This window comes from Aulonocara stuartgranti (genome assembly GCF_965226115.1).
Source record: "Aulonocara stuartgranti genome assembly, chromosome: 7".
Taxonomy (NCBI): Eukaryota; Metazoa; Chordata; class Actinopteri; order Cichliformes; family Cichlidae; genus Aulonocara; species Aulonocara stuartgranti.
The window spans coordinates 37,750,131-37,762,521 of NC_138945.1; the positions used below are offsets into that span (position 1 = coordinate 37,750,131).

The 12,391-nt window shown below is 44.2% G+C and overlaps 1 protein-coding gene across 1 annotated transcript; it reads right to left on the reverse strand.

The window, feature by feature from the left end:
- Nucleotides 1-3,922: 3,922 nt before the first annotated feature.
- On the reverse strand, nucleotides 3,923-6,399 carry LOC309709453 (zinc finger MYM-type protein 1-like; the record flags this gene model as incomplete). The annotated part of the gene is made up of 3 exons (XM_082538071.1): nucleotides 5,197-6,399; nucleotides 4,658-4,772; nucleotides 3,923-4,450 (listed from the first exon to the last, which is right to left on the reverse strand). The coding sequence occupies exons 1-3, from the start codon at nucleotides 6,351-6,353 to the stop codon at nucleotides 3,923-3,925; spliced, it is 1,800 nt and encodes a 599-aa protein (XP_082394197.1). The 5' UTR covers nucleotides 6,354-6,399.
- Between the last annotated feature and the right edge of the window lie 5,992 nt (nucleotides 6,400-12,391).

Here is a 12,391-nt window from a genome sequence, read left to right on the forward strand (position 1 = left end):
AGTTATTGTGTTGTTGTGTGAATGGGGAAATGATGTATGTTTGATAAAATGCTTTGAGTGCTCAGTTAGAGCAGAAAAGGACACATAGAGGCTGGCTTAGATTAAAATGAAGCTAGGAAAAAAGTTCATATCATCTTTGTTTTGGACATTAATCAAACGCATGTATTTTTCAGTGACCTGTTCTCTAACTGGGATCTATTTTATTTCACAGTAGGTTGTTTGTTGTTCCTTTTTCTTTTTTATTCCCCTCCATCATTGCTTCACCTATTCCTTTTGTCCTCACCATCCTTTTTGCTGGGAAACACAGGTAGACGTTAAGTGTTTTGTTAAGGAAAGCTATCACCAGGGGGGTCTATTAACCACAATCAAGTATTATTTTTCTATATTATCACATGTTGGATTCTGCTCTACCAACACATTTTGTAGTTTTTTTTTAATACTTTTAAAATTTTAAATACATTTGTGAGTGTGAGACAGGGTTAAAAAATGTCTTTTGAAATATTTGAAATATCCTGCTGAACAGCTGTTGTCAATCAGTCAAACTCTGTTTAAACACCATCTCACATACTTTTAAGGGTATTGACAACCCAAGGGACCCAAGGGAGTCCTTGGCCAGGACTCCCTTGAAAAAGAGGTCTTTGATCTCAACGGGACATTCCTGGTTAAATAAAGGTTAAATAAAAATAAAAAAAAAATAAAATATAGACTGTGTTTAGCTGACAGTAAAACATTCACAGGCATTCACTGTTGAACATCAATGTTGGTTTAACAATGTTCTTACTGTCAGTAATGCCTTTTCAGAACATCTTGTAACATTTTAACAAACCAAAAAACATTTGTCTTTCAACAGGTGTGTGACACAAAGAATGTGTTAAAAATAATTCTCTCACAGCCTGAAACAAAGGTTGTGACTCTACAGGAGGATGTGGTGTCTTTTGCATTGATTACTGTAAAACATTTTTTTTGTCTTTTCTCTCCATCAACTTATCCAGAATTCTGCCGCTTGCATCATCACCAGTCCGAGCTCGGCTGTCCTTCATCAAATACACAGGCTCCTGAATAAAAAGTACATAATTCTTAGAAAGTATCTATATCTTATAGTGACAACAAACAAAAGATATTTTTAAAATATATAAATACATTTGTTTATTGTACTCAGGTTTGAAATGTTATCTATTCAAATTCAAATTCAAATTCAAATTTTATTTGTCACACACACAAAACCATACACAGTATGACATGGGGGTGAAATGCTTGTAGCTGTACAATGCCCGACCATTAAATGACAGAAGAAAAGTTTTACAATATTTACAATTTACTACAAAAATTTACAAATTAACTTAGGAATTTACAGTAAATAATGTGCAAATAGCAGAAGAGATTATAAAGATAAGGATTATAAATTATAGGAATTATAGGATTATAGGAAATGTGTGGTGGTGCGTGTGGTGATGTGTGTGAGAGTCCAGTCTTATAGTGACGTGTTTGGGAGAGTCCAGTCCTACACCTGGTTCAGGCCCCGAATAGCCTGGGGGAAGAAGCTCCTCCTCATTCTCTCTGTTTTGGCTTTAAGGGAGCGGAAGCGCTTCCCAGACCTCAACAGTGAGAAGAGTCCATTGTTGGGATGGGAGAGGTCCATCATAATCTTCCTAGCTTTGGACTTGCACCGCTTGGTGTAGATGGACAGCAGGTCAGGGAGTTCTGATTGAATGATGCATTCGGCCGAGGGCACCACTCTTTGCAGATCTCGTCTGTCCTGCTTGGTGCTGTTCCCAAACCAGGTGCAGATGTTTGCCGTCAGGACGCTCTCGATGGTGCAGGAGTAGAAGTTCTTGAGCACCTTCAGTGGCAGATGGAAGTCTCTAAGTCTTCTGAGGAAGAAGAGACGCTGACGGGCTTTCTTAACCAGGGTGTTGATGTGACAGGACCATGACAGGTCCTGAGTGTATAGTGAGTACAGCAGGGGGCTTAAAACACTGCCCTGAGGCACTCCAGTGCTGAGTGAGATGGAGGGGGAGACTTGTTTTCCCACCCTCACTGATTGGGGTCTGTCTGTGAGGAAGTTGAGGATCCACTGACACAGTGATGAGCTGAGTCCTAGATCCGTCAACTTGGTGAAAAGCTTAGAGGGAATTATTGTGTTGAATGCTGAACTGTAGTCCACGAACAGCATCCTAACATAATTCCCTCTGCCAGTGTCCAGGTGACTCAGGGATGTGTGGAGCAGGTGAGATATGGCATCGTCTGTGGAACGATTAGTCCGGTAAGCAAACTGAAGTGAGTCGATGTTGGCAGGAAGTGAAGAAGTGATGTGATCTCTCATCAGTCTTTCAAAACACTTCATCACAATTGAAGTCAGTGCTACTGGACGGTAGTCATTGTGGCAAGCGGGCTGTTGTTTCTTTGGAACAGGGACAATAATGGACCGTTTGAAGCACGTGGGAACCACAGCTTGGGCCAGGGAGAGGTTGAAGATCTCCGTGAACACCGGTGCTAGTTGATCAGCGCAGGCTCTAAGGACCCGGCCAGGGATTGCATCTGGTCCTGCTGCCTTCCTGGTGTTCACCCTCCTGAAGGTGTTCCTCACGGCATGCTCTGTGATGACGAATGCATTTTCTTCACTGGTGCACTCCGAGCGCGTGCAGCCGTTTGTTGTTTTAATTGCTGCGGCGTCGAAGCGAGCATAAAACGTGTTCAGCTCATCAGCCAGTGAAGCATCTGCATTCATCATTGAAGAAGCTGGTCGTTTATAGTCCGTTATAGTCCGCAGTCCTTTCCACAGGCTCCTAGAGTCGCACTGTCGTAGCTGTGACTCTAGTTTTTCCCCGTAGCTCCGCTTTGCCTTTCGGACCGCGCTGCGCACGTTGTAGGACGCAGCCTTTGTATATATATATATATACAAAGGCTGCGATAGCAGCTGGATAGCGTAGTGGTTAGACTACACGCCTTTGGAACAGAGGATCGCAAGTTCGATTCCTGCCTGGGGCATCTGTATCCAGTAAGGGTCCTAAGGCTAGACCCCCTATGCTAAGCGAGCCTACCGCAGACATGAGCGAGACAAATAAATATGAAGGCATGCCGGCTCGGACGTCGCCCGGATCAACAAGGTCCGCGTCAGGTGTTGAGGAACCAGGGCACCCTGACGAAAAGTGGGCTACTGGAACAAGAAGGCATCGGTGGGCAAGAGACGAAAACAGGGCGTTGTTGGAATGCTACTACGCAAGTAACCCCGGCGGAAGGGGCTACATGAATAGGATGAGGGACCTATGGATTCTTCGATACCCAACATCCACAATGACGGCGAAACAACTAGTAGCTCAGTGTTCCAACATTCGAAAGAAGGGACTGCTCTCACAGCTAGAGATTGACGAGGTACAACACAAATGCTACGGCAAGGAGGAGTCAGGATGCCAGGTCAGGGGGGCGATATCATCACCCCCACCCGAGATTGGGTACATAGCCCCAAGTGCGATAGGAGAAGGATCGTTGAGTGCGAGAGGAACTGACCTAAAAAATAGGATCATGGCCAAGCTTGAAACCTCGATCCCCCGTAGCCGGTTACCAAGATTACGTGAAGTACCCTCAGAACAGTGGCGGCTCCTGAAAAAAATCTCAGGGGGGGCAATTTTTATGATATCGACTAAAATGACCCATTTAATGAGTACATCAAACAACACAATTTTAATTTAAATTTAAAATGAACAACCATATTCTGGCCATTTGTATAGATTTGTAAAAATGAACAACCATATTCTGGCCATTTGTATAGATTTGTAAAAATGAACATGAACAGATTTTTTTTTTTTTTTTGAATGAATGAAAAATAACTATTGAAAACAACAACTGTAAACTGATTGGGGGGGTGGGCTAAAGAGAGAAAGAGAGAGGGATGGAGAAAGAGAGTAAATATGGTTAAGGGTTCTTATTTGTACAAGAACTTTGCTCGTCTGTCTTTCTGAGTGGCAAATTTCTCGATGACCCTGGTGTTGAAATCAGGAAGTTCTTGTGTGAGTTTTTTCTCTATGGACAGCATAGCCAGAGCGTTGAGCCGATCCTGAGCCATATTGTTTCTCAGGAAAGTTTTTATCCTCTTTAAAGTAGAGAAACACCTCTCCGATTCTGATGTTGTCATTGGTGTGGTGATGAGGATGTTAAGAAGACTTACAGTTTCGGTGAATGTGTCTTGAAGGTTGTTTTCCATCAGAACCTGATAGAGCACCAGCGCACCACTACAACTCTGAAACTCCTCGTTGTCGTAGATCAGGGACAGTTCTGTTTTAAGTCTGGCTTTGTCCAATGAGGGATAGGCTTCCACTGTGGTTTGTAGTGCTGCATCTGGAAAATTTTTGCTGTGTTGTTGGAACAAGTCTCCTTGCAACAGAGTGGCGCTGACAAGGTGCTTGGTGAAAGAAAACCTCTCCTTGGCATGGCTCATAATGGTGTCGCACACCTATCCAATAATATATAACTGGTAAGAGTTAGATTCAGTGGTAAGACTTTGGCACATGTCTCATGTTAATCATTATTCTGAAAAAAAAAATCTGTCCATAACAAAACAAAACAGTCATGACCACTATATCAAATGACATCTGACAGCATCGTCATTAGATTTTATCTGATGATCCGATTTAAATCAGACCAAGCAGCTAGTGCTTACCTCCAGTGCCAAATGGTGTTGCCTGTCTTCCCCCAATGTTCTCCGTCTCTTTGTGGGTGGGTCTTGAACAGGTCCCCTGTACTCCTCATCCACAACCAGATTAGGAAGTGCCTCCCTGATCCAATACATAAGTTTCATTAATGGCTTCTGAAAACTGAATAGGGATATATTAACCAAACACAAACCAAACAAAGGTTGTGTTCTAATTACCGGGAATTACTGGATTTAATTAATAACCGGACCTGGTTTAATGGCTGGGGGAAAACCAGTGCAAGTAAATAAAGGCCCTGGCCATAATTTCAGGAAATAGCCTATGGTATAGGCTACATCAAATCATTACTGGGAATATACTTCATCAAATATACTTAATCAAATATTTTTCATAAAATTACTTCAAAGGCTGATATAAATCAAAATTATCTGAATTCCATTAAACATTTAAGTCACAGAACACAGAATATATGCAGAGAATTTGATAGAATCTATGCATAGATAATTAACATTTATTCTAGGTTACATATTTATGCTTTTATGCCTACCTGATAGCCTGCATGCGGCTGATGAATGTCTGGGTGATCCCTGCGATGGTGACAGAATCGATGTTTCTCTTCTGTAGGTGGTTATACAGCATGTCTACATGTGGCATTATCTTGTGAAACAAGGCCAGGAAAAAACAGAAAGCTTCGTCTTCCAGCATTCTCACGAAACCACCGGCATCTCTCTTTGTAGGGGCATCAAATCCTTCACTGTTACGGATGGTCTGAAAACACCTCACCAGATCGTCTTTATGTTCATACACTGTATTCACAGCACGACTGTTGAAGTTCCAACGGGTTGCCGATGCACTTGGAAGTCGGTGCGCCACCACCTCGTCAAGCACTGCAGTCCTCTTGCTCGATTTAGTAAAAAAAGAAGCGAATCCTGCTATGTCGGAAAAAAAGTGACTGATTTGAGGGATGTGGGAGGTTGCTTGTTGCATTACCAGGTTTAACTGATGGGCATAACAATGTACGTAGTGAGCGTTAGCATAAATGTCCTGTATCTTACGCTGCACTCCTCCAGTGGTACCCCTCATTACAGCGGCCCCATCGTAGGCCTGGGCGATCAACTTTCTCTCTTGTCCCTGGGGGAGGATGAAGCGCAGCCTCTCCGATAAGGCACTGGCTATTGCATCTGCACAAGCATTGGGTAGCTTGATGAATTCAAAAAAACGCTCTTGAATACGGTTTCGTTGGTCAATGTATCTTAGCACCATGACTAACTGACAGTGTGTAGAAATGTCAGTGGTTTCATCAGCTTGAATGGCTAAAAACTTCGCTGCCTTTACTTCTTCCACGATCCTTTCTCTCAGAACTGCCAACATGCAATCCAGGATCTCGTTCTGGACTGTTTTCGAGGTGCCTTTAAATACAGTAGCATTTTCAAGGTGTTGCCTCAAGTCGTGATCAATTGATGCCATCAAGTCGACTAAACCTCTAAAAATCCCTGGATTGTCTGAGGAATCACTTTCATCATGTCCCCGCATTGCTAGCTCAAAAGCACCACAAAACTTAATACAATCGATGATTTTAGATAAAATATGACGGTTTTTATCTACCTCTTCGTTGTGCCTTCTTAAAGCAATCCGATGTCCATCATCTAGCTGCGCCGCTATGCTAGTTTTCCCTAGCACAGCTAGCTTTACACTGTTGTCCATATGAACTCGTGAGCTTTCACGTTTTCTGCAGGGGCGCAATTTTAAGCGCCCCCAAACCATTTAATTCAGCGACGCTGATAGGTCAAATATTTATTATATTCCTCTGGCAACCATTTAATGATAGGCTATTTCGCTGCATATCAAGGGCGCTTTGACGAGCGCCCCAGAAGAAGAAAAACACCGTTTGTTGGTTGAACTTTAATGAGTCAGCTGGTGAAAATGTTAAAATACGCCTGGCTGTATATGGGCACACACATAGTAAAACTATCATTGATGAATTTTTTAAAAATATATATTTTTACTCCTCCACATTTGGGGGGGCGGAGCCCGAGCGCCCCCTATGGGCCAGCCGCCACTGCCTCAGAAGGTCTGCTAGATGATGTTAATGCAGCACTACGGGCAATACCTACAACCACGATTACCGACACTAACAAGCTGATCTACAATACGGCAGCAGTGATCAGTGAGATGCTTGGCTACACGTTGAACAGCGACAAGGGGCAGTACCCTCCATGGAGAAGGAGGCTAGAGGGCAAGATCAAAGTAGCACGGAGGGAGGTTAGCCAACTAACGGAGTTGCAGAAAGGTGCGACAAATAAGGTGCCTAAGAAATACAGCAAGCTGTCCATACCTGAGGCCTTGGAAACTGCCAAGCAAAGACTCACAGCCTTGGCCAGCCGCTTGAGGAGGTACACCAGAGAGATAGAAGGCAGGAGAATAAACCAGCTGTTCTCCACAGAACCAGCAAAGGTGTACTCTCAGTGGCAAGGGAACAATAAGAGAACAGCACCACCAAGGCTGGAGACGGAGCAATACTGGAAGAGCATATGGGAGAAGGATGCAACCCATAACGGCAATGCTCAGTGGCTAGAGGATCTGAGGGCAGACCACAGCAACCTCCCTGAACAGGGTCCAGTAACCATCACAGTGGCAGATATCCAAGAAAGAGTCTCCAGTATGAAGAGTTGGACAGCACCAGGGCCCGACATGGTTCATGCCTACTGGCTGAAGAAGCTGACTGCACTCCACGAGCGTCTGGCAGCTCAAATGAACCAGCTGCTAGTTAACGAGAGACACCCGGAATGGCTAACTGAAGGCCGGACGGTCCTGATCCCCAAGGACCCCAAGAAGGGACCGGTCCCCTCCAACTACCGACCAATAACCTGCCTCAGTACTACATGGAAGCTCCTGTCAGGCATCATATCGGCTAAGATGAACAGGCACATGGGTCAATACATGAGCGGGACACAGAAAGGAATTGGCAAGAATACCAGAGGCGCAAAACACCAGCTACTGGTAGACAGAACAATCAGCCGAGACTGCAAGACCAGACTGACCAACCTGTGCACTGCCTGGATTGATTACAAGAAGGCCTATGACTCAATGCCCCACAGCTGGATACTGGAATGCCTAGAATTGTACAAGATCAATGGGACCCTAAGAGCCTTCATCAGGAACTCAATGGGGATGTGGCGTACAACACTAGAGGCCAACTCCAAGCCCATAGCACAAGTTACCATCAAGTGCGGGATCTACCAAGGAGATGCTCTGTCCCCACTGCTGTTCTGCATAGGCCTGAACCCCCTCAGTGAGATCATTAACAAGACTGGCTACGGATACCGACTACGGAACGGAGCAGTTGTCAGCCACCTCCTGTACATGGATGACATCAAGCTGTATGCCAAGAGTGAACGAGACATCGATTCACTGATCCACACTACCAGGCTATACAGCAATGACATTGGAATGTCGTTCGGACTGGAGAAGTGTAGTCGGATGGTAACAAAGAGAGGGAAGGTAGTCAGAACTGAGGGGATTGAACTACCAGAAGGCAACATTGCAGACATAGAGGACAGTTACAAGTACCTGGGGATCCCGCAGGCAAATGGGAACCATGAAGAGGCCGCTAGAAAGGCTGCAACCACCAAGTACCTGCAGAGGGTCAGGCAAGTCCTGAGGAGTCAGCTGAATGGTAAGAACAAGATCCGGGCCATCAACACATACGCCCTGCCCGTGATCAGGTACCCTGCTGGGGTAATAGGCTGGCCAAAGGAGGAGATAGAAGCCACTGACATAAAGACAAGAAAGCTCCTGACCATGCATGGAGGGTTTCACCCCAAGTCCAGCACCCTGAGGCTGTACGCTAAGCGGAAGGAAGGGGGCCGGGGACTGGTGAGTGTCAGCACCACAGTCCAGGATGAGACAAGGAACATCCAAGAATACATTGGGAAGATGGCCCCAACTGACCGAGTGCTCAGTGAATACCTCAGGCAGCAGAAACCCAAGAAAGAGGAGGGAGACGAGGAACCATCATGGAAGGACAGGCCCCTGCACGGTATGTACCACCGGCAGATAGAGGAGGTGGCTGATATCCAGAAATCCTACCAGTGGCTGGACAAAGCTGGACTGAAAGACAGCACAGAGGCACTAATCATGGCAGCACAAGAACAAGCTCTGAGTACAAGATCCATAGAGGCTGGGGTCTATCACACCAGGCAAGACCCCAGGTGCAGGCTGTGTAAAGATGCCCCAGAGACAATCCAGCACATAACAGCAGGGTGCAAGATGCTAGCAGGCAAGGCATACATGGAACGCCATAACCAAGTGGCCGGCATAGTGTACAGGAACATCTGTGCCGAGTATAACCTGGAAGTCCCGAGGTCAAAATGGGAGATGCCCCCAAGGGTGGTGGAGAATGACCGAGCTAAGATCCTGTGGGACTTCCAGATACAGACGGACAAAATGGTGGTGGCTAACCAACCGGACATAGTGGTGGTAGACAAACAGAAGAAGACGGCCGTAGTGATCGATGTAGCGGTTCCGAATGACAGCAATATCAGGAAGAAGGAACACGAGAAGCTGGAGAAATACCAAGGGCTCAGAGAAGAGCTCGAGAGGATGTGGAGGGTGAAGGTAACGGTGGTCCCCGTGGTAATCAGAGCACTAGGTGCGGTGACTCCCAAGCTAGGCGAGTGGCTCCAGCAGATCCCGGGAATAACATCGGAGATCTCTGTCCAGAAGAGCGCAGTCCTGGGAACAGCTAAGATACTGCGCAGGACCCTCAAGCTCCCAGGCCTCTGGTAGAGGACCCGAGCTTGAAGGATAAACCGCCCGCAGGGGCGTGCTGGGTGTTTTTTTTTTATATATATATATATATATGTTTAAAACTTTAAAACTAGCAGTCTGGAGATCCAAGATATTTTTCTTTCAGAGCAGTGATTATCTCATGTTGAATGTTAAACATTAAAGCAACCAGCTAGTTAAATATAGTGAAATTAAAGTTTTTGTTTATAATTTTCATCTAAAAAAAAAAAAACTAAAAAAAGTGTGCAAAGTGGAAATGACTCCATGAAATTAATTGGCAGAACTTAGACACTCTCCGCCCAACACAATATGTTAACGGTTGAAACAAGAAGCATGTCTAATGTTCTGATTAGAAGACTGAAGCTAAGTAGTGAAAATTAAAAGAACAGTGACACCTAGTGGAAAGTAAAAAAGGAAAGTGGTGATTTTTTTCCCCCTTATTGCAGAAGAGAAAAAAAACCCCGACTCGTGATACAAAGAGAAGGTGGTCAATATCTAATGTGTTTCTTTTTTTTTCTTCTTTCTTGGAAACTAATCTATTGTTTTTGGTGTTTTTATGTCACAGAGAGAGGAATGACATCAGCATCACTAAACTGAGTATGACATTTATTTCACAGATGAAAGAAAGCAGGTCTACATATTGCTGTTATGAGTGTGATGAAGGGAATAAGATTCCTCACAGTGCTACTGGAGGCCAATGCCATTTTTAGGACCTGGTACAGTAGCAGACAGTTTGTCTGATTATAGAAGTGGACAAAAATTGATGTGTAATTCAAAATTCACCAAATCACAGAAACCTTTGAAACTTTGGGAGACTTGTAACTGATCATATTTAATATCAAATAATTAATCTATAGTAACACGTCTTTAATTAACCAGTGTTGTAAGCATGGGATCTAAAAGACACATTGATAGTTTAGAGGGGGAAAAAGTGAAGTAAATATAACCATTTACAGAAGTTTCTGTATTTTAATGATACCTCTGTGGCATGACTGTGTACCACACAGTGTGTTGTGACACAAAAGTTAATAAAGTCATTACTAGGTAAAGTTGACCCTTCAGTGCTCTTGGTGCAGTGATGGCAAAATCGAGTCTTCCTAAGCTTGTATTGAAAAACGGTTCATTACTGAAGCCTTGCAACACTGTGTACTTTGGTGACATCTGGTGGCCAAAAATATGAAGAGCAGCTTGAATCTACAACTTAGAATATACTGCTTCATTATCACTGCCCACTCGACAGAACTTCTGTTTAATATCATGTGACAATTCTGTGTGAATTGAACTTGCGACCCTCTGCTCCAAAGGCGTGTAGTCTCACACAAACTCACAGACTGACGTAAGAAGGATTGACTTATTATCCTCCGTGTCCCTATGGCTCTTGTCTAGGTTGGAATCCTCAGAGGGGGAATCTACTGCAGACCTTTTTTACCCTACATTTCATGGGTTTCACAAACAATCTATCTTGACCATAGACGATGTCTTCATCACAGTTATTCTCACTCGTGAAGTTTTGTTTATGAGGTGTTCAGTTTGGATGATTTCACAGACTTCAAGCTCAACTTTTGTTGTTGTTGTTTCTGAGACCCGGGGACATCAGGAATGTTATGGACATAGACATTTCGAAGGATCTTTGTGTCTTTTCTCTGTATTGTGAGCAGCTCCTTGTGAATCTTCATTCGTCGCTGGATGGCAAGAAATTGGAAATTGATGGCTTTTACTTCATTCTCTCCACCAGCTTATCCATGTCTGAGTTTGTCTCTGAGTCCAGTGTCATACTCCTACGCAGAGGAGCATCTAAATGTAATTTCCTGCACTTATTTCCTGCCATTGAACGCATCACAAATACATGACTCCAACCACATGACTTTGCTCAGCCAATCGGATGGCATGTGGGTCATAGTAAGCCTGTCCAGGTGTTGTGCCAAAGTAGTTACCCCCGTCAAAAATTGTTTCCCCATTCACGGGAGCGCGCAAAGTAGGAGGAGCCACTTGCCCAGCTCCGTTCTGTACGCTACTTGTCACTGATCTGCAGTCGACGCGATAAAGAGTAAAAGCTGGAAAACAGCAGACTCGATGAATTTAATATTAGTTTCGTGATATTGTAATGTGCCGTGTGGAAGACAGTTTACCTTATAATGTACACTGAAATAACCTGCTGGGAATACTTTGTCTAGAAAAAGACTTTGATACTATAATACTGTAAAACCAGATGCGATCATGGAAACACGTCGCTCTCCAGTGAATTTACACTCGGTTTACACTTTGTAGCGAAGCTATCACGAATGAGTTTATTTGCAAAATCAATCTCAGTATAACCAATAAGTACAGTAACTTTGGAGAAGATGTATTATTCACAGCAAAAGTTATGGAGGGATACAGATTTTATCAGAATCAGAATCAGAATCAGAAAGGGTTTATTGCCAAATGTTGAGCAGGTTTACAACATTAGGAAATTGCTGCGGTGCTTCAGTGCAAACATAGTGTCATAAATAGCACTTAAATAGACATGAAAAAATAAAAGTAGGGATAAGAATTAAAAGTGCTACGTAGAAAGATATGTGCATGAGATATACATGAGATATATACATGAGAATAAGAATTAAGAGTGCTACGTAGAAAGATATATACATGAGTGCAGGTGGTGATCAGTGCCAAACATGGAATGATGCAGTGACACAGCGTAGGGTCATGTGTTAGTGGTGGGAACAGTCATATGGTTATTGTTCATGTGTCCAACAGCAGAGAGGAAGAAACTGTTCTTATGGCGAGAGGTTCTGGTGCGAATGGACCGGAGCCTCCTGCCTGAGGGGAGCAGGTCAAACAGACTGTGTCCAGGGTGAGAAGGGTCAGCTGAGATCCGAGCTGCACGCCGCAATGTCCTGGAGGTGTACAGGTCCAGCAGAGATGGGAGTCTGCAGCCAATCACCTTCTCAGCAGAGCGCACAACACGCTGC